The 23,201-nt window shown below is 43.2% G+C and overlaps 1 protein-coding gene across 1 annotated transcript in view; it reads right to left on the reverse strand.

Annotated features, from left to right (window-relative positions):
• The window catches only part of VTA1 (vesicle trafficking 1), a 389,921-nt gene that overhangs the window by 130,615 nt on the left and 236,105 nt on the right, over positions 1-23,201 (reverse strand). The window contains exon 5 of the mRNA XM_082251499.1: positions 11,901-12,012. Coding sequence (XP_082107625.1) covers positions 11,901-12,012 — 112 coding nt within the window. The remainder of the gene's footprint in view (positions 1-11,900; positions 12,013-23,201) is intronic.

Here is a 23,201-nt window from a genome sequence, read left to right on the forward strand (position 1 = left end):
ATGTTCAAGTAAATGTTATAACAATAATAGTACTTACTTTGGTACATATCGGACACAAAAAAATGGCAACATATAAAAGTCCAATAGAATAGTACGTCTGTGCAACATCTGATGTGTGTAATGTAGATTAAAAGTGAATGACATATTTTGGTCATTGCAGCGTTTCTATGTCAACACATTTGTTTTGTCTTATTACATCCAGCAGTTGGTTAAATTGTATCCATGCCCAAATTTCATACAATTCAAAACCAGTATTATTGCACAATCTTTAATACATTTTAAAGTCTACTGTATATTCCTTAAGAATGTAAAAAATAAAGTAAATATAAAAAAACAAAAAAAAACAAAAACAGAGTTTTCATGGTTCATGGCCAGCGAAAAGATAAAAGCTACACTCAAACATCATGCTTGCCTATAAGAAGGTATGTAGTCCCTAAATTGCAAACTTTCTACTGGCAGTTAATGATTGCCATCTCCTTCATTCTCAACTATACAGCACCAAATGTACAATTCAAGTGGCTCAGTATGTGCACCCCCCCCCCCCCATCCCACTCTCACTTTTACCACTCTGTTTTCTTCTTCCTATTGCTAAGCTTAAAGGGTAACTCCACTTCCGCGGGGAACAAAATAGCAAATAAAGAAAAAACAATATAGTGTATACAGTTGTTACACAAATCATATTGTAATTGAATGTTATTAAAAATGACCTTTCCTTTTCAATCTGCAGATGCTGTAATGTTCTGAAAATGCAATGCAATATGGCTACCTGGAGGTGTTCTGTACACAGAATGTTTACTGACCACACCCCAGAAACAACATTTCCTGCTTGTGTGATTGGCTCACCAATTTTCCCAGAAAAGTTTACATTCCCATCACACACCTTCCTGGATATAGGCACATCTGTTGTGGGTGCTGAAGAGATCACCAGCTGGACACTGGATATTTCACAGGTACATACATATTCGCCAGCACACCATGGATCTTGCAAAGCAGTCCGAAGAAACTTTTTTATTGCAGAAAGGATCACATCAGAAACAGTGCAACGTTTTGGAGTCACGCAGGACCCCTTCCTCAGGCATGTGCGACTCCGAAAAGTTGCACTGTTTCTGATGTGATCCTTTCTGCAATAAAAAGTTTCTTTGGACTGCTTTGCAAGATCCATGGTGTGCTGGCGAATATGTATGTACCAATTTTCCCAGAAGTCTGCACCAAGAAAAAAATCAGATTTCTCGAATCCCCTGCAACAAAAATGTCATTTTTGGTGAGCTACTCCTAATAGGAACACGTCTTAAGGGATGCAGGCCCAGCAGATTTCCTCATTAGAGCCCTGCAGCTGCCACAACTGATAATTATATATCCACTCCCATTTGACCCTCTCAGCACAGAGGAACAAACAGTAACAGTAGGAATCAGCAACAAAGTTTGTTATAATCATTGTAATGTACAGAGATCACCCAGAGGGGAATGTTTTTTTTTCTCAACAAAAGTGGAGTTACGCTTTAAGATACATGTAAACCTTCACTAAATAACATTGAATTACTGTGAATCATAAGCACTGTGCATCATTAATAACTGTCATGTGTTTTTTTTCTTTGGTTTTGTTAATAAAAAAAAGATTTTTGTACCTACCCCAAGATCTTTTTCTTTAAAGTGGAGCGCAAGGCTCCTTCAGAAAAAAATTAGAGTCAGCAGATACAAACACTGTAGCTGCTGACTTTGAATATTAGGACACTTACCTGTCCGCGAATCCAGTGGTGTCTTCACCCGAGTCGAATTTTCAATCAGCTCTCGGGTGCTGCCGCCGCTATCTCGGCTAAGGGAAATGAGCAGTGAACCCTTGCGGCTTCACAGCCGGCTCCCTACTGCGATTTGTGAATGGCCTGGTGGCGGGGAAAAGAGGGCGGCGCCAAATTTTGGGATAAGTTTGCTGCAACAAGCCAGATGTGGGAGAGGGTACCTGTCAAAACTAGGTACCCACTCCCCCTGAAAGGCGCCCAAAGTGGCAGCAGATGGGGGGGGGGGGGAGGCAAAGAAGGCAAACAAGCGGAGTTTCCCCTTTTGGGTGGAACCCCACTTTAAGTGTGTTGACAGATACAGTAATGTAGTAATTCTTGTACATATGGTGGTTGGACATTTTTTTCCTCCAGATATACATTATTCTGCTACATTGTGTATAGGGTTTTTTTTTTTCTGTTGGCAACGTGCTTGGTTCTCAGATGTTTTTTTCTCTTCAATCATTGTGTTTAATAAGCTGCTTGAGCTGGTCTTTAGGCAGCAGCTATCTGAATCAGCGTTTGCTCTGCAACAGTCTTGTAGACTGTACCAGAAAACTGCTTGACTTCAGATTAGGGGGCTAGCCTGGAATGTGACCCTTGGGCACTGGGGCTCTGCCAGTGCCGCTTTGCAGACCTTTGTGCACAGTGTTAGTCAGCCACAGTGCGCTCTACAGGTCCAGAGCCTCAGTACAACCTCTGATGTGACACAGTCTCTGAAATAAGCGTGTGCAGGTGGTGAGCCAGGTGTGCCCAGGCACACCCTAATCACTCCAATTGCCAATCAGTGCCAATTCCCCCTACTGCCCTGGCTTCTCCCCATGTTGCCACCCCCCTCACACAGTGCTGCTGGTTTCCCTCCTCTCCCTCTCCCATTGGCTGTTGAGGGGGATTTTTCAGGATGGAGAGCGGGGAAAGGGCTAGTCAATATGTCATTTACCAGCCCATCCCTTTTCTAAATGAACACAGTGAACAAACTCACTCACTGTGCTCATTCATGAATAAAGCATTGTAAACACAGTTTGCAATGCTTCAGTTTGTGAATGAACAAAAATCTGCTCAGCACAGAGCACTTCCCATTTATCCATGGTCCAGTGCAGCTGAAGCTGCAGAGAAAGGCATGTGTGCTTGAGCTTTGGGGTGCACACCCCAATGCAATAGGCCAGTTTTGGCGAACCTTGGCACCCCAGATGTTTTGGAACTACATTTCCCATGATGCTTATGCACTCTGCAGTGTAGTGGAGCCTCATGGAAAATGTAGTTCCAAAACATCTGGGGTGCCAAGGTTCGCCATCACTGTAATAGTCTGTGCATACCTATGGTCTCTGAAGACTCACTTTGTTTGTGGGCCCAATGATGGGGCGATGATAAACTGGAATGTGACCTTTGGAAACTGTGCTCTGCATTGTGGTAATTTCCAGACATGTAGCTATTGAGTACTCTCCAATTTCAGAACAGTGGTACAGCCTCTGGTGTGACCCAGACTCTCTATGCACATATGTCTCCAAAAGTGGCAAAGATATCCTGGCAAGTGGCATTCCAACACAAAGCCCTTCATTGTGGCACTTTCCAGGACTTGTTTATGCCGTGTTAGTTAGCTACAGAGCGCTTTGCAGTTTCAAAGCAGTTATATAGCCTCAGTATAAGTGAACCGAATAGTGTGGTATGAGCCAATTGGGCTCCCTTCGGGTTTATCTGTCCTACACCTGTCCATCTAAATGCATGTGTTTCCATTGTTGGAGACTCACAGAAATAAGAGTTTAGGTCCACAGAAAATGGGGTGCCTTATGCATGTATTTGCAAATGTGTGCAACTAAACCCGTTTTTAACGCATACTGTTGGGCAGGTCATTTCGCTTGGTCACAGGCTGGTCAGTAGTTGAGCTTGGAAAATTCTTTGTTTCCTTTCCATTGCCCCTTGCTGCAGTGACCAGTTACAGGTGACAGCAGTAACCATTTGTTTTTAATATGAGCCTATTATGTGACTTTTGGGCACTGGTCTCTACTATGTGACACATTCACATTGTTGTGTGTCAGTTAGCCGCCAACCACTTCCCTATTTCAGAGCCGTGACACATTCCTTGGTGTAAACCCTCTTCAGACTCTCTTTCATTGATTAAGTCTGTTTGTGGTTAGCACATCTTGATATGTAACGCTTTTGAGCTGGATATTTACTTTTGTTACTCCTCAGTTGCTTGTGCACTGTATTAATATCTTGCAAAGTTATTTTCCAGCACAGCCTGTTGGAGTGACCCAATAAATGTAATGCACCATAATTTCAACCGTAAGTGCCGGTTCACATATATGCGATGCGGGAACCCTGTGAATCCACTGTGGGTTCCCGCATTGCAATCAAATCGCAAGCAGCTCACACTACCATATGCGAATCGCTGGGGGTGTAAATACAAAGTTAACAACACCCCCATATCAGTTCGAATATCGCAGTGCGCTCCGAATCACATGCAATCAACAGTGTTCCTTTCCCGTCTTGCAGCTTAGAAGAATATCTCTTCATTACTGCTGCTTCTAGCACATAGCGAATCATCCAGTTTATTGGGGCTGGCCTTCAAATGGTTTTTTTTTTCCTAGTGTCCTCATTTTGTAGGCAGCTGCATGTAACCAATAAGTCTAAGAATTATTACCTTCCTGTGTCCCTTGACAGACTTTAAGCCCTTGGAGCATAAGCCTTATCTGACATTTGTGGCTTACAAGTTATTTTTTGCTAGAAAATTACTTAGAACCCCCAAACATTATACTTATCTCTTTTTTAGCAGAGACCCTAGAGAATAAAAAGGCGATCATTGCAATATTTTATGTCACATGGTATTTGCGCAGTGGGGTTCAAATAAAATTTTTTGGTAAGAAATACACTTTCATGAATAAAAAAAAAAAGAAAAAGTTAAAAGTTAGCCCAATTTTTTTGTATAATGTGAAAGACTATGTTACGCCAAGTAAATAGATACCCAACATGTCATGCTTTAAAATTGCGCACATTCGTGGAATGGCGACAAACTGCAGTACTTTAAAATCTCCATAGGCGACGCTTTAAAAAATGTTAACGGATAACCAGTTTTGAGTTACAGAGGAGGTCTTGTGTAAAAATTATTGCTCACACTCTAATGATCGCAGCGATATCTCACATGTGTGGTTTGAACACCATTTAAATATGCGGGTGCGACTTGCGTATGCGTTCGCTTCTGCACGAAGGGACGGGGCTTGAAATTTTTTTTGCCAGTGATAGGTGCTCTTTATGGAGGGACCCCAAATTCCTCCTTTGCACTTAAAAGCATTCAAAATGCCAAGTTTGGCTGTTTTGAATGCTGTAGATTTCGGCTTGGTTTGGGTCTTGGGCCAGCTGGCTGGTCGCTCGGGTTTCCCGGTGGCGGCGGAGGGGGGGGGGGAGAAGGGTTGACATCTCAGCCGCATCGATTGTCGTTAGAAGAAAGCCAACCGTCAGCTCCTCTAGCTGCAGGCATCACCCCAGTACAACCCCTTCAAGCCGAGGCCGCATGGACACACCGAGCTGCAGCTCGGCTGCCCCCATAGAAAGTTGCTTGCTCCACAGGAGGGAGGGGCCAGAAGCAGGAAAGAAAGACCCCAGAAGAGGGCGATCCGGGCTGCTCTGTGCAAAACCAACTGCATAGAGGAGTATAAAAAAAAAAAAAAACGAACTTTACAATCACTTTATTATTATCTTGTTTTTATTATTTATTACCGATAAAGTTAAACGCACATACAGTAAGTGAACTGTCTTATACTGTGCAACGGACCCCGTACTCAAGAAGAGTATGTCCACCGTATAAGCTTCCCTTGCCTGATACCAGCACGATCCAAGATTCCTTAGCCACCCAGTCACTTGTCGAGACATCAGTGTAGGGTTGTAAGAAGCATAAAATTGCTTATTCAAACACAGGCACAAAAAGATATACACTCTGGGACAATCCCCCCTCCCCTTTAGCAGCTAATCCACATAAACATCCCATAAAAGGTTGATCCCAAGGCAGACAGAAACAATAGAACAATGGGATACAGGCACTTAATAATAACAAAACCCACCCCACCTCAAACTATCTAGCAATCTGAAAAGTGAAATTGTTTATCTTCATATATTTCTTGAGTGATATTGTTCAGAAATATTATTGTCCCAATTGAAAGAGCCGCTTCATTCTTTCAACGCAAACCACACACATATATAACACAGGATAACAAAGGGTAAAACGAAATGCTGAGTCCGGTCTGATTAGTGAAGACACAACTGGGGTTCTTGTTCACCCTGTGCCCCTAATAGACACAGGGTGACTTACACATAAGAAGGGCCAGGGAAGCTGGATAAGGAGTTTCCTAACCTCTCTAAGGTAATCTGAGTTCCACAAGCCCCCCACCCAAAGTGACTCCCGTCACATACTGTATGTCAAAAGATCTGTAATTCTAACTAGGCTCTGTGAGTTATACACCTGTGCAAGGATAAACAGGCAATGACAACACTTTCTCTGTTCAAAATCGATAATCCAGTGGTATGACTTTCAGGTGTTTGCAATTGTATGAGTGTGTGTGTGTGTGTGTGCTCTTAGACGTAGGAGGGCCTTTATATAATTTTTTTCAATTATATTTTAATTTTTTTCTATGCTTGTTTCACTTAAGTTTACTGCTATCAGAGGAAGACCAACAAGCCCCCTGGCAGGTACACCCCATTAGGCTGGCCATACATTATACAATTTTCTGTACAAAATTCTTGAAATTTACCAACTATATAGTTCAAAGGCCTACCTAATTGGATACAAGTGAAAGTGTTGTTTAGCTTTGACCCCATATAATGTGGTTTGTGGTAAATCTAACAGAAAATTGTACAAGAAAATTGAACATGTATTGCCAGCCTTAGATTCCTGATGCCTTCCCTGCACTCAGCCAAAGCAGACTGAGGACAAAGTGTCCAAGATGCACTCCTTCCACCAGCTATGCTAGCTGGGAACCGATGGCTCTAAATGCAGATGTGCTAAGGGCTGAGAGATTTCTGTGTCCATGCTTGACAGAAGCACTCAGTTTTTTCACATCGTATTATTGTGGCCGCTATGGTAGTAAAGCAAAATGGTATTATTTTTTAATTTTGACCTAATTAACCATTAACAATTATACAAAAATAAGCCTACACATTCTTCCACATGCTTTTCAAAACATGCAGAGAGCCCAGAAATCTGCAATGCTTAGAGAGACCTTACCTCCTAAAGATGTACTCAACCCTTTACACGCCTCACTACTGGTGAAAACGGCCACCTATCAAAATAATGGGCCAGAAGTGTGCAGTGGGGGTTGACACTTCAGTCCACTCTATTTGCCTAAAAGGGAAGGTCCTTGTTTCTGCACTTCAGGATTGTTCTGCAAGTCACATGAAAGTATGTGCAAGCACCTTTAGGTGCTTTCTTTTATGTACTGCTACCAGATTAGTAGCTGTAATATAAACACTGGGATTTAAATAATGTCACAAAACACATGGTTGTGACGAGCCAGGTCAAATAATTTTATGAAGTAAACGGAGTTAGTCCCGGTTCACACTGGTGTCATGCGGGAAACACTGCGATTCAGTGCTAGTTCCCACATGGCACCCAAATTGCACACTGGTTCACACTGACATATGCAAACCACTGGGGGTGTCAATGAAAAGTTATTGACACTCCCAGAATGGTTCCCAGAAGTGTGAACTGCCAAACAGCGCATGAATTGGATCACATATCTGTAAACACCAATGCGATCAGATTCCAGTGCGGACCAAAAAAAAGGGTCCTGCACCATTTTGGTGCAAATGCGATGCTATTTCAGCCATACAGATTGTATGGCTGAATTTGCATCGCACCGACATATGTGATCTGCACAGCAATGCGGTGCAAATCACATGCAATGTCAGTGATCGCACAAGTGTGAACCCAGCTTTAGTCCCGGTTCACACTGGAGTAACTTGTCAGGCGACTTAGCCGCCTGACAAGTCGCGCTCCATTCAGTGCAATGGAAACGTTCTAATCGGAGCAACTCAAGTCGCTCCGACTTAGAAAAAGGTTCCTGCACTACTTTGGGGGCGACTTGCATTGACTTCTATTAGAGAATTCGTATGCAAGCTCCGCTGAAGTCGCGCTGCACGGGGCGGCTTCAGAGTTGGGCGACTTTGAAGCCGCTCCAGTGTGAACCCAGCCTTAGAAAAATTACCCTCAAATTCTGATCGGTCATATTGACAAATATTTTTTGATTTACAAACAATTGCAGGATGTCAGGATAACTCCATCCTCAAAATCATATTTTGCATACATTTTAATCAAAGCCAATTAGAAACCTAAATCAGTCATCTGAATAACTCACAACTTATTGTTGCCATGGTGCTCTAAATGGAATTCAATATTTTTACTTCCATGAAATTTAAAGTGATACTAAACACACACATTGTTTAATTTACATTATCCCTTCTATTTCTGTATGTGCATGATGGCACTAATTATTTTATTAAAAAAAAAAAAAAATACATCAAGTACTTTTTGTCTCATCGATATACAGCTGTCACATGGCCCAGCTCTTTCCCAACTTTGTCTGCAGGGAAACATAAGCAGGAGGAGCTTCTTGTCCTATATTGCTGGTCACATGTTCAAAATAAAAAAAAAATAAAAACTTTGGAATACAGAGTAAAAATAAAAAATATCAAACTGTTTTAACCACTTGCCGAACATATAGCTTACATATACTGTACAGCGACAAGGTAGCAGTGCTGTGTCGCATCATGTACCCAGTACGTGATTCAATACTCTTGGGTAGCAGGGGCGCACACTTGCCGCTGGCCCACTCCCATTATACACAGCGGGTGATCTGCAGGTACCGCGGACTCTATGTCTGCCGGCACCCGATGATCATTTGGTAAAGAGACAGGACGGCAGTCTGCCTATGTAAACAAGGCAGATTGTCATTCTGTCAGTAGGGAAGGCATGGTTCTTGTGTTCCTGCAAAGTAGGGACAAGGATCCATGTTTTCCTCTAGTAAAAACATCTTCCACACTGTACAAAAACACTGGCTAGGCACACAGTTAACCCCTTGATCGCCCCTTCCCAGCCAGTGTCATTAAGACAGTGACCGTGCATATTTTTAGCACTGATCACTGTATTAACCACTTAAGCCTCGGAAGATTTTACCCCCTTCCTGACCAGGGGGTATTTTGCAATTCGGCACTGCGTGATTTTAACGGACAATTGCGCGGTCGTGCGACGCTGTACCTAAACAAATTTGACATCCTTTTTTTCCCAAAAACAGAGCTTTCTTTTGGTGGTATTTGATCACCTGTGCGATTTTTTGATCATGCGCTATAAACAAAAAAAGAGCGTCAATTTTGCAAAAATAACAATATTTTTCACATTTTTTTATATGAAATTCCCCCCCAAAAAAAATGTAAAAATCAAAATTTAACATTTTCGGCCAATTTGTTTTATGCTACATATGTTTGGTAAAAAAAAAAAATAATCGCAAAAAGCCTATTTTGATTGGTTTGCTCAAAAGTTATCGCGTTTACTAACAAAGGGAAAGATTTTTGTTGTTTTTTTTTTAACGCGTAATCAGTGCTATACATATGCACTGTTACTGTAAAATTACACTGGCAGTGAAGGGGTTAACTTTATTTGAGAGGGAGGGGTGGTGTGTGTCCCTAGGGGCGTGATTCTAACTGTGATTGGCTGTGGCTTGAGCTGTAGAAACAGTGATCAACGGTCCTACATAGTAGAACTGTATGATCACTGTTTCTACACAGGGGAGAATGACAGGCGGCTTGTTTACATCAGCCGCCTGCCTTTCTCCCTCTGCACCGACGATCGCCGAGTGACCGGCGAACATCGGGTCCGCCGGTCACATGCACGGGGGGGGGTCCGTGACTGCGCGGGAGCGGGACTGTGCCTCCGGTGGCGCGCGCTCGCTCCCCAGAGCCTCACAGGCTAGTGACGAATATATACGTCACTTTGCCTGTGAGGGGCTGACCGCCGCAGTATATGTACTTGCGGCGGTCGGCAAGTGGTTAATGTCACTGGTTCCCAAAAAAGTGTCAAAAGTGTCAGCTAGTGTCTGATTTGTCCGCTGCAATACAGCAATCCTACTATAAGTCACTGATCACCGCCATTACTAGTAAAGAAAAATAAATCAAAAGTCCAAAAATATTTCCCGTAGATTGTAGATGCCAATAACTTTTGCGCAAACCAATCAATATACGCTTATTGGGATTTTTTTTTTTACCAAACATATATAGCAGAATACATATTGGCCAAAATCAATGAAGAAATCTGATTGTTTTTAATGGATATGTTTTATAGCAGAATGTAAAAATTATTTTTCAAAATTGTCTTTTTTGTTTATAGCGCAAAAAATAAAAATCACAGAGGTGATCAAATACAAAAAAGGAAAGCTTCATTTGTTGGGGGGGAAAAAGGACATACATTTTATTTGGGTACAGCGATGCATGACCGCACAATTCTAGTGCCATATCGCAAAAAAATGGCCTGGTCAGGTAGTAGAGATAATCTTCTGGAGGTCAAATAGTTAAATTGTCATACAAATATATATTTAAAATCCAATCATTATTTTGTGGAAATAGCATGCTGTGGACAGATTTCTGCCAGTCACAGGCTGTGTCATGCCCCTCCAGCCTGTGTCTAAGAATAGGAAGGAGGTGAAACCATCATTAACCTACATGCAATATTCCACCACAATTTAGCTGGTTAGTGGTCATGGAGGAGGAGAGAGGGAGTGGGCTGTCATTTACCACTTATTATACACCCACATGTGTGACTCTATAGACACATAGGCTGCTCAGATGTGATAGGGAGGAAATGCTCAACATAGAAACTCACTGAAAACTGAGCATGTGCAGAGTTGCCACCACAGCTGCCAATCCCTAGCTGAATTGGGGACACAAACAGAAGGTGGAGATAGAGAGCAGCAGGATCAACCAGGTTTTTGCAGAATACAGGAAATTAATCTCATAGTGGCTAAGTATGAACATCATTTAATACAGCACTTTTTTTTTACGATGTGGGTTTAGTGACATTTTAAGCCCTCGCTCACATTGGACTGATTAGTCATGCTATTTGACAGGTCAAATTGCATGATAAGTCGCAGCCTATTGCCAGCAAAGGCACCGTCCCAATTGGTGCAACGCAGACGTTTTGCAAAAGTAGTTCCTGCACTAAATTTGCTGATTTTGGGTGTGACTTCAAAAGACATCTGTGTATGAAGGCGTGCAGATGTCTTTCAAGTAGCACCTGAAATCGTGTTGACCTGCTACTTTGAAATAGTGCTACTTCAATTGAAATAGGAGGATTTTAAAGTAGAATCAATGTGAACCAAGGCTAAAATCCTATTGTTTTTCTTAAAGCGTAACTCCACTTTTTTGAGAAAAACATTCCCCTCTGGGTGATCTCTGTACATTACAAGGATTTTAACAAACTTTGTTGCAGATTCCTACCCTTCGTTATTCTGAAGAAATCCCTGTTTGTTCCTCTGTTCTCCTGTGCTAGGTGGGTCAAATGGGAGTTGTTTCATAATTATCTATCAGCTGTGGCAGCTGCAGGACACTAATAAGGAAATTTGCTGGGCCTGCATCCCTTTAGACGCGTTCTTATTAGGATTATCTCACCAAAAATGAAATTTATTGATGCAGGGGATGCCAAAAATCTGACTTGTATCTTAGGCAGACTTTTGGGAAAATTGGTGAGCCAATCACACAAGCAGGAAATTATGTTTCTGGGGTGTGGTCAGTACACATTCTGTGTACAGAACAGCTCCCAGTAGCCATATTGCATTGCATTTTCAGAACATTACAACGGCTGCAGATTGAAAAGTAAAGGTGATTTTTAATAACATTAAATTACAATATGATTTGTGTTGCAATTGTATGCGCTATATTGTTTTTTCTTTGCTATTTTTTTCCCCCACGAAAGCGGAGTTACCCTTTAAAACAAATTCCCTCTAAAAAAATCCATTCAACAATATCCACACTGGCCTTTGGATATCCAAAGAACTTGTGTGTCGTCCTCTTCAGCTGCTATCTTGGACCTCTCCTCATTGTGGTTGTTGCCTTAATAATGTTTTAATCTTTTATACAAAGAAGAGAGCTTACCATAATCTTCCCCCTCTAGTCCAATAGGCCCAGATTCGGGAGTCTGCCCATTCTTAAGGCAGTTATGAATATATGTTGCCTTCCATCTGGCATATTTTCTGTGTTGGAAATTCTGAAAGAATAAAAAAAAAAGAGAATTATTTACAGTATTTAAAATGCGTATTGTGGATACATCGAAAGCAAAATGAAACATCAACTATACAACGATTGCGTGAGACAGTTCATGTTAACTCAGGGAAACCCATTAAAGAGTTCCCATGCTATCACAACTTAATTTCTTGTTTTCCTTTCAAGATACAGATTCAGGTTGGAACTATCATGTAATAAGGGAATTTAATCCATAAACCCAAAATGAAAAGTCTACAATTATAATGACATGGAGAACATTTTCAACAATGCAATAGTAATAAATATTTAATGTCACCAAGAAACCGCTGATTCTTAGCAATGTCTATTTATTGCCACCATAGTATGTAACATCACTGAACTCAAGTATTGTAGATCTGTTAGGTCCTAGGGTCCTCTCCTGGTAAGCCCATGCCCACATGTGTAGCTTCCAATACGCAGTCAGTTTGACAGTTGGGGTCCTAATCTGTGAATCAGAGCTGCTACTAGAGGTTATTTCTGTTCTGAGCAGTAGTAAGGCAAATGTGACATGGGCAACCCTGCCACTGACAATTTGTCAAAGTCGGCAGCAGCAGGACAGCTAAGAGGACGCCAGTTTGCCCCTAGGGAATCGATACCTTGAGGAAGCAGGATGTTGCACCGTTCCTAAGTGTTTGAGATTCAGCAGCATTCAGGCCAGGTACAGAGTGACATACAGTATATTACCAAAAGCATTGGAACGCCTGCCTTTACACACACATGAACTTTAATTGCATCCCAGTCTTAGTCCATAGGGTTCAATACTGAGTTGGCAAACCCATTGTAGCTATAACAGCTTCAAATTTTATTGGAAGGCTGTCCACAAGGTCTAGGAGTGTCTCTATGGGAATGTCTGACCATTCTTCCAGAAGCGCATTTGTGAGGTCAGGCACTGATGTTGGAGAGAAGGTCTGGCTCAAAGTCTCCGCTCTTCATCCAAAAGGTATTCTATAGGGTTGAGGTTAGAACTCTGTGCAGGCCAGTCAAGTATCTCTATCCCAAACTCGCTCATCCATGTCTTTATAGACCTTGCTTTGTGCACTGGTCCAAATCATTTGGTGAAGGGGGGATTATGGTATAGGGTTGTTTTTTCAGTAATTGGACTTGGCACCTTAGTTCCAGTGAAGGGAGCTTTTAATGCGTCAAAATACCTAGACATTTTGGACAATTTCATGCTCCCAACTTTGTGGGAACAGTTTTGGGTTTGCCCTTCCTGTTTTAAAATGACTGTGCACCAGTGCACAAAGCAAGGTCCATAGAGACATTGATGAGCGAGTCTGGGGTGGAGGAACTTGACTGGCCTGGACAGAGTCCTGACCTCAACCCAATAGAACACCTTAGGGATGAATTAGTGTGAAGAAAGCAGACAAGGCCTGCTCTCTAACATCAGTGCCTGACCTCATAAACACGCTTCTGGAAGAATGGTCAAACATTTCCGTAGACACACTCCTAAACCTTGTGGACAGCCTTCCCAGAAGAGTTGAAGCTGTTATAGCTGCAAAGGGTGAGCCAACTCAATATTGAACTCTATGGACTAGGACGCCAATAAAGTTCATGTGTGTGTAAAGGCAGGTGCCCCAATACTTTTGTTAATGTAATGTTCTCTGCAAATAGGTACATTCCATAGGGACACAAAAGGTAGCCTTTATTTCTAGCAATTCTGCTGCAGGCAATTTGTCGCTGTCCCCCTGTCAGAACACAGAGTTCAGCGGGGAGATCGCTGTACTAAATTTAGATAGATAGTACAGAAAGCTTCTTAGATTTTTTATAGTGTGTACCAGGCATTAGTTCCAAAGTCAGAGGTTCTCCAGTTTTAAATTAAAAAAATTGAAACAGGAAAACCATTGATGTTATTCATACTCTCTTTGAGATCTAATAAGGCCTCCTAATAATGCCTATAAGTTTATTTACTAAAGCTGGAGAGTACATAATCAGGCTCACATCTGCGTAGAAACTTCCAGGTTTTATTGCCAAAGCTTAATTGAACAAGCTAGGGTTAGAAGCTGAATGGGTTCTATGCATAAATGAGTCTGAGTTTTCTTTTTACAGCGTAAGCAGTAAACTAGCAATAAAAAATTTAGATTAAAAAAAATGGCAAACCACACAGGTGGAAGAATCAAATGCTTTGGTAATTTTATTTTTCTTGGACGCCTAATGTTTTTTTTTTTTTTATTTTGATGTAAAATATTGTTGATGGGGAACATCCAGACAAAAAAAAAAAAAAACACTGTACTATTGAGAAACCAACCTGGTAGGTCAAGTCTGCAAGAAGACTTGGGTTAAAATGAGCACTGCTCTGCAGACGGCAGCTGTCAGCACCTTGCAGATGCAAGGATCATGTAAGGACACATAGATGGACACAAATAAGAAACATTAAATGATCTGCACAAATAAGAAGGTTTCAGAATGCTAATGATGGAACACATACTAAAATAAAAGCTAATGAAAAGTGAATGTGGCTTAATAGATACAATATGCAATAAGCAGATGTTAAACCAGAAGTAAACCCATCCAATTAACAGTTACATTTCCGGCACATGACAAGAATGTAACGCTCCAATTGTTTGTGCTCTCAACCAAACTGTTAAACCATCCAATGACTGGTGTCATAACTGATCACATGTGCAGCATCATGGCAGCTGTAGATAAAACAGAGGCCAAGATGGCAGCTTCCTTGGCTACAAAAGATAGGAGGGATTTACTTCCACTTTAAAGACATTAAACTAAAGCGGAGTTCCACCCAAAAGTGGAACTTACACTCATTAGCTTTCTCCCCCCCTCTGGTGCCACATTGGGCACCTTTCAGGGGGGAGGGGGGAACGGGTACCTGTTTTTGACAGGTACCCGTTCCCCACTTCCAAGAGACAGTGCCGCAGTGCTGTCCCTCGGAAGTTTGCCCCCCCCTCCTTCCCCCGCCGACGAGCCAATCCGAATGCGTGGCACGCTTCGCGCATGCGCATTAGGGACCCGCCCGTGAAGCCGTGAGGCTTCACTGCCGGGTTCCCTTACCGGCAATGGCGGCTTCAGCACCCGACAGCCGATGGAAACATCGGCTGCGGTGCCGATATCGCTGGACCCTTAGTAAACATGTTTTATCACTATCTGCTTCATCGCCAGTGTTCACTCCCCTATCTAGACTGTATCTGCATTAGAGCACCTACCATTTCCAATGAGATTTAGTAAATGGCTCCTGCACACAAATTTGATTTACCCATTCACGCACATGCAGCACCTTTCTGTCTGCTTTGTAAACCTAATGTGGCAATTCCCCACTACTTTCACCTCCTGTGCCTGCTTCTCGCTCTCTGTTTTTGTCATTCTGTGTCTCAATAAAGTCATTGATCCCAATGTCATTAATGTAATACAGCCATGTGGCCATATAGGGCCAACAAAATCTCAAGCATTTCTGCTCCGTTGTGTTTATGCACCTGTAGGGGGAAGTGAAAGCTTCCTTCTGGGTTCACGGTGAACTCAAGTTGGGACCAAAGCATAATCTCTAGCAATGACTAGGGTTGTAGGGGAGTGTGGTGGCCTGGTAAGTACACAAAATGTTTAGCAGGATACAAGAGATGAAAACTACAGCAAAGATAACAAATGTGCACAAGCCATAGGATTATTTAGCACAAAGCTACAGAAAGTGTCTTTTCTGGATTGACAGGCAAACAACGGGATGCCATTTCAATTGTACCGTATATACTCGAGTATAAGCCGAGTTGTTCAGCACATTTTTTTGTGCTGAAAATGTCCCCCTCGGCTTATACTCGAGTCAACAAAAAAAAAAAAAAAAGTTCCCGGCCGCTCAGACGTGTTTAAGATTTAAAACTGGCGCTGCCCGGCGTATACATGTCACCGCGCATGCGCCGCCACCGCTTGGGACAGGCGGGGAATAGCCGAACGTATACCAGCTTTCCTGAGCGGCGGCGGCGCGTGCGCAATGACGTGTTGGCGCTTCATTTTTAAAATGAAGGCGCCTCTGGAACAGGTAAGTGAAACACAGCCGCACTAGTATGCCCACAACCCTGCATCCTCTTGTACCATGCTTGCCAACCTGAATTCTCCTGTACCATGCCAGCCACCCTGCATTCTCCTGTACCATGCCAGCCACCCTGCATTCTCCTGTACCATGCCAGCCACCCTGCATTCTCCTGTACCATGCCAGCCACCCTGCATTCTCCTGTACCATGCCAGCCACCCTGCATTCTCCTGTACCATGCCAGCCACCCTGCATTTTCCTGTACCATGCCAGCCACGCTGCATTCTCCTGTACCATGCCTGCCACCCTGCATTCTCCTGTACCATGCCAGCCACCCTGCATTCTCCTGTACCATGCCTGCCACCCTGCATTCTCCTGTACCATGCCAGCCACCCTGCATTCTCCTGCACCATGCCTGCCACCCTGCATTCTCCTGTACCATGCCTGCCACCCTGCATTCTCCTGTACAATGCCAGCCACCCTGCATTCTCCTGTACCATGCCTGCCACCCTGCATTCTCCTGTACAATGCCTGCCACCCTGCATTCTCATGTACCATGCCCGCCACCCTGCATTCTCACCCTAGGCTTATACTCGAGTCAATCATTTTTCCCATCTTTTTGTGGTAAAAGCAGGGGCCTCGGCTTATACTCGGGTCGGCTTATACTCGAGTATATACGGTAATTGCATTTTTAGTATCGCTAAAAAAAACAAAAAACTTTTTACAGACAATTTTATAAGTAATTTGCCACTTATACAGCGCTAATCTGTGCTTCAATAAATCTCATACTGTAGGCACAATAAATCACCAAATAAATAAAGCAAAACAACTAAAAAAGTGTCAGTGCTTAACCAAGCAGTTTAAAATGTCTCTGCTGTAAATAAAGCGTTTGAAATAATGTGTCCATGCAAAAACATCCAATATATTTTCAAAAAAAGTGCTCTGTGACACGCAGACTTTTTTCCAAATGTGCCTTGACTGCACACGAATTTTCTCGCCCAACAAAATTCTACTTCAGAAGTGATGTCATGTGTTGGTTTGCTTTCTTTGTGTTCTTTCTTCACTGAGCATGCCCAGACTTGCTCATTAGATTTTTCCCTGTTGAAATCTGTACTGACTGCACGAAAATCGGCCGTGTTTTGACGGCAGACAAAAATTTTATAGCCCGCACACTAGATTTTTTTCGGCCGAAAAGTCGGAGTCGGTTGTCGGAAGCATCATACTAACAAGCCGAAAATCGGCAGATCGGTCGTCGGACGAAAATTCCCTGCCGATTTTCGACGCGTGTGTATGAGGCTTTACACCTTCACCCCAGAGAACCGGATTTCCATGACCACCTAAATCAGGCAAGTCATCAAACACTTATGTTACCACAAGGGATGCCACCATCCAAGCCCATTCTCAAGCCAGGGCCATCTCTACTCTTCCCACCAATATGTCTCCATACATATGAAAAGTACCCGTGGAGAAAACAAGGAAAGCCTCTATAGTGTAAAAACGTTTAAGGCTGTATTTAAAAAAACTGCCCATTAAAAACACATAAGTAAGGCCCACTTACACACTGCAATGCTTTTTCCTGCATAAAGGTATTAAGAGCAAAGTATGGGATGGGAGTCCTGTGTGGGATGACAGGGCAGAGCAGGAAGTGACGTGATCCCGCAGAGGACTCCCAGAAGTGAGGTATATACACCTGGAAGTTAGCTCTGACCAGGGAAACGTTCGCACAGATGGCCTTTGGAACAAGCATCCCACAATATACTATGCTGGTAATACCTTTGTGCAGGGAAAGGCACTGCAATATGTGAGGGGGGGAAAACGTATGTGTTTTATTGGGCGCTTTTTTAAATAAAACTTTAAAAGGTTTAACGCTGTAGAGCAGGGGTGTGGATCTCAATTTTATCATGGGCCACATCAGAAGTATGGCTGCCCTCAAAGGGCCAGTTGTATCAGAGTTCAGGACTACACTATGTATGGAGTGCAGGGTTCAGCAGTGTGTTTCGTACAGAGTGCAGGGTTCAGCAGTGTGTTATGTACAGAGTGCAGGGTTCAGAAGTGTGTTACGTACAGAGTTTAGGGGTGCACTGTGTACAGAATACAGGGTTTAAGGACAGGCTATGCCCAGTGTACAACCCTGACCCCCCTATAAGGCTTTCTTACATCTCTACTCTTTCCTATCTGGCCTGGCTCTAGTACCTCTTTGTGTAGGTGGTTCTAGTACCTCCCTGAGTAAGCAGCTCTACTACTCATGTATTCGGCTCTAGTACATCCCTGTGTAGGCAGCTCTGCCTCACCTTGTAGGGTGATCATTCTCTCTCTAAGATTCTGAAGGTCTTTCCCCGCCGTGAATGCATACAGGATCTGTTAGATCCGGGGGCCATTTGAAAGCAAAGCTGTCCCCTGTAAACACAGAAAACATCTGTGTTTACAAGTGACAGTGGGGTTTAGGGACAGGCTATGCCCAGTGTAACACCCTTGTAACGGATCTTAGTACCCCAGCTGGGCACATCCACCGGACCTGTGTCTCCTGTCCTCCAAACGCACCCACAGCCTGCCAGCCCGTAACCCCTCAATCACGAGACAATCCACACAGGTGTTGAGGGTTAACCATGCAGAGCTTAAACTGTTTATTACATTCCAAGACATACAGTTTTACACACAGTTAGGGAAACTCCCTTTATCCTTGCGGGGGAAGGGGACAAGGACCAGCCAATGGGAACGGAACATTTGTACATTGAAACAGGCAGTCTTAATACACACCCCCTGCGGAGAGATGTCTCCAGCCCAGACCATTGTCTGTGTCATGAATCCACACACTTAGACACAGAAACAGGAGGGGGGGTGGGGGGAGAAGGGCTGTAGCATTACATGCCAAACACTTGTTTCTTAAATGTATACACATGCAATAAACATAATGCATACATGAAGGACAATATACAGTGGCTGTGTCTGCCACAATGCTCCCCCAGAACCAAGCCGGCATACACAGTCTGATCCTAACGGATCGCCTTGGGGATGTCCGGGGAGTACTCACGGATCATTTGTCAATGTCTGTTTGCCTGGATAATTCGTCGGCGTTGCCGTTTTGCTTCCCAGGGCAGTAGTGGATGGTAAAGTCAAAAGGCTGCAGCGCCAAACTCCAGTAGCTTCTGGCCCATAGTCTGTCGGTAGGAGGCTTGCGCACAGTCCCCTCCAAAACACACAGTGACAGTGGGTTCTGTCACAACCCTGACCCCCTCATATGGCTTTCTCAAATCTCTACTCTTTCCTATCTGGCCTGGCTCTAGTACCTCCCTGAGTAGTCAGCTCTACTACTCGTGAATTCGGCTCTAGTACATCCCTGCGTAGGCAGCTCTGCCTCACCTTGCATGGTGATTGTTCTCTTTCAGATTCTGAAGGTCTTTCCCCGCCATGAATGCGTTACAGGGATCTGTTAGATCCAGGAGCCATTGAATGCAAAGCTGTCCCTTGTAAACACAGAAAACTTCTGTGTTTACAAATGACAGCGGGGAACAGAGCATAAAGTTCTGCACATTCCAGCTGCAAAACTGGTTGTGAGGGCCACAGGACAAGGCCTGGCAAGCCTGGATTTGGCATGCAGGCCTTGTGTTTGACATATGTGCTATAGAGCCTTTCCTTGTTGTCTCCATGGTTACTTCTCATATGGATACAAGCATATTGGTGAGAGAAGTGGAGATGGCTCTGAATGGCAGAATCTCCTGTGGTAACACAAGTGCTTAATGACTTACCCAATTTAGAGTTATCTGGGGTGAAGTTTTAAGGATCACAGATGGTTTTCATGGATGGACTGCAGGTGCATCTCAAAAAAAGGTAATTTATTTCAGTAATTAAATTTAAAAAGTGTAAAATATATTATATACGTAGATGCATTATACACATAGTGAAGTGATATATTTCAAGCATTTCTTTAATTTTGAGGAGTATGGCTAAGTTAGTGAAAACAAAAAATATAATCTCTCAAAAAATTTGAATATTATGAATATTAAGACAAAGAAAAAAAAAAAAATTTTAATACAGAAATGTTGGCTTACTGAAAATCATGTCCATGTACAGTATAGTATGAACTTAATACTTGGCCGGGGTTCCTTTTGCATGAATTACTAAATTAATGCAGCGTGGCATGGAGACAAACAGCCTGTGGCACTGCTGAGGTGTTATGGAAGTCCAGGTTACTTTGATAGCGGCCTTCAGCTTGTCTTCATTGCTGGGCCTAGTGTCTCATCTTCCTTTTGAAAATGCCACACAGATTCTCTATGGGTTTCAGGTCAGGCAAGTTTGCTGGCCAATCAAGCACAGTGATACCATGATTATTAAACCAGGTATTTTTTTTTTTTTTGGCAGGGTGGGCAGGTGTCAAGTTCTGCTGAAAAATGAAATCAGCATCTCCATAAAGTTTGTCACCAGAGGGAAACATGAAGTGCTCTAGAATTTCCTGGTAGAGGGCTGTGCTGATTTTGGACTTGATAAAACACAGTGGACCAACACCAGTAGATGACATGGCTCCCCAAATCATTGACTGTGGAAACTTCACAATGAACCTCATGCAACGCGGATTCTGTGCCCCTCCACTCTTCCTCCAGACTCTGAGACCTTAATTTTCAAATGAAATGCAAAATTTACTTTCATCCGAAAAGACCACTGAGCAACAGTCCAGTCCTTTTTTTTTTTTAGGCCAGGTAAAACGCTTCTGACATGGTCTCTGTTTCAGGAGTAGCTTGACACAAGCAATGTGACAATTGTAGCCCATGTCCTGGATACATCTGTGTGTGGTGGCTCTTGAAGCAATGACACCAGCCGTAGTCCACTCCTTGCGAGTCTCCCCCAAATTCTTAAATGGCCTTTGCCTCACACTATCCTCTCAAGGCTGCGGTTATACCTGGTGCTTGTGCACCTTTTTCTACCACACATTTTACTTTCACTCAACTTTCCATTATTATGCTTTTGTGACTTACCCTCCTTGTGAAGGGTGTCAATGACTGTCTTCTGGACAACTGTCAAGTCATCAGTCTTCCTCATGATTTTGTAATCTACTGAACCAGACTGATAGACCATTTAAAGGTTCAAGAAAACTTTACATGTGGTTTGAATTAATTAGCTGATTAGAGTGTGACACCATGAGTCTACAATATTGAAATTTTCACAATATTCTAATTTTCTGAGATACTGAATGTTGGGTTTTCACTAGCTGTAAGCAATAAACCTCACAATTTAAAGAAATAAATGCTTGAAATAAATCACTCTATGTGTAATGAATCTTTATAATATAGGAGTTTCACTTTTTAAATTAAATTGCTGAAATAAATTAACTTTTTTGATAAATGGATTTTTGTAAAATCTTACCGTAAAATCCTTTTCTCTTAGCTCATTGACAGACGTAGTCCTCGGTGATACACCACCTTCGGGTTATGTTGCCTCCACAGGAGCAGGACTAGACAGGAAATTAAAAAGCTCTGGCCACACCCTAGGGGCAGTCCCAGAGGGTATATCCTCTCTCTCTCTGCCTCAGCAAATCAGTTATGTGAAAAAGCAGTCTTTAGAGATTTTAACCCAACCCAACTCAAAAACAGAGGGGCGGGGACTACGTCTGTCAATGAGCTAAGAGAAAAGGATTTTACGGTAAGATTTTACAAAAATCCATTTTTCTCTAGCGCTCATTGACAGACGTAGTCCTCGGTGATACACCACCTTCGGGACGTCCCAGAGCAGTATCACAAATGAGGGGTGGGAAAATGGAAATCAAATCCCAATCTAGAAGGCCCAACCGGTGCCAACTAGAAGTTTACAATGCTCATCCTTAATGATGAGACTCAACAAAAAAGAGAAAAATTTTTTTTTTTTTTTTTTCAACAGAAAAAAACCCTCGAGGTAGACCACCGGTCTCCTCAAATTGCGGCCTGCAAAACCTTGCGGCCAAATGAGGCATCCGCCGATGCCGTCACATAAATTTTATAGAATTTTGTAAAGGTATGTACCGACGACCAGGTGGCCGCCTTACATACCTGGACCACTGACGCCTGATGGCGAAAGGCCCAGGAAGTACTGAGCGCTCGAGTGGAGTGCGCCCTAACAGGGAACGGAGGACTCTGACCCTTAATAGAATAAGCCTGTACCACCGTTTGTCTAATCCATTTGGCAATGGTCGCGGCAGATGCAGGCAAACCCTTTCTGGGGCCATCCGTGATCACAAAAAGTGAATCCGTCTTACGGAATGATTCCGTAGCTTTCAGGTATACCCTGATTGCCCGAACCACATCTAAGGAATGCAACGCATGTTCCCCATGATGCTTGGGCTGAGGACACAAGGAAGGTAGTACAATATCTTCATTCAGATGAAAATCTGAAACCACCTTAGGAAGAAAAGATGGCTTAGGATGAAGTACTACCTTATCCCTATGAATCACTAGGTATGGGGACTGGCATGATAATGCAGCCAGTTCTGACACCCTGCGAGCAGAAGTAATAGCCACCAAGAAGGCCACCTTCTGGGATAAAGTAAGCAAGGGAATCTCCCTGATGTTTTCAAAGGGAGGTTTCTGTAGAACCGACAAAACCAAATTAAGATCCCAGGGCGGTAAGGGAGCGCGGACTGGAGGAGCCAGGTGCCGCACCCCCTGGATGAAATTCCGCACCAAGGACTTGGTAGCTAAAGGTTTCTGAAAGAAGATTGCTAATGCTGAAACTTGACCCTTGATGGTGCTCAAGGCTAGCTTCTGCTCAACCCCTTGTTGCAAAAAGGCCAATATTCGAGTCACCGAATAGGTACGTGGAGGAAATCCTAAAGATTCGCACCACGCAATATAAGTCTTCCATGTGTGATAATAGACCTTGCTGGAAGTCGCTTTCCTTGCTTTAATAAGGGTAGGAATGACTGAAGTAGACAAACCTCTGTCCTTCAGTACTTGGGTCTCAATGGCCAGGCCATTAAACCCAGCGACTGTAAAGCATGATGGTAAATTGGTCCTTGAGACCACAGACACTCCCTGAGACGAAGTTCCCACGGAACGTCTGCGACTAGCATGTCCAAGTCGGCCAGGCCGGCTTGAGGAGGCCAGCCTAGAATTTCTAGGACCACTGGCGCTGATAGAATCTGAACCAGGCGTCCCTAGAGGTATCTGGCCCCGACCATCCGAGAAAGTCTGGTCGTTTTCTGTTCCCACACATTTATC

The sequence above is a fragment of the Pelophylax lessonae genome (genome assembly GCF_965119305.1).
Source record: "Pelophylax lessonae genome assembly, chromosome: 3".
Classification (NCBI taxonomy): domain Eukaryota; kingdom Metazoa; phylum Chordata; class Amphibia; order Anura; family Ranidae; genus Pelophylax; species Pelophylax lessonae.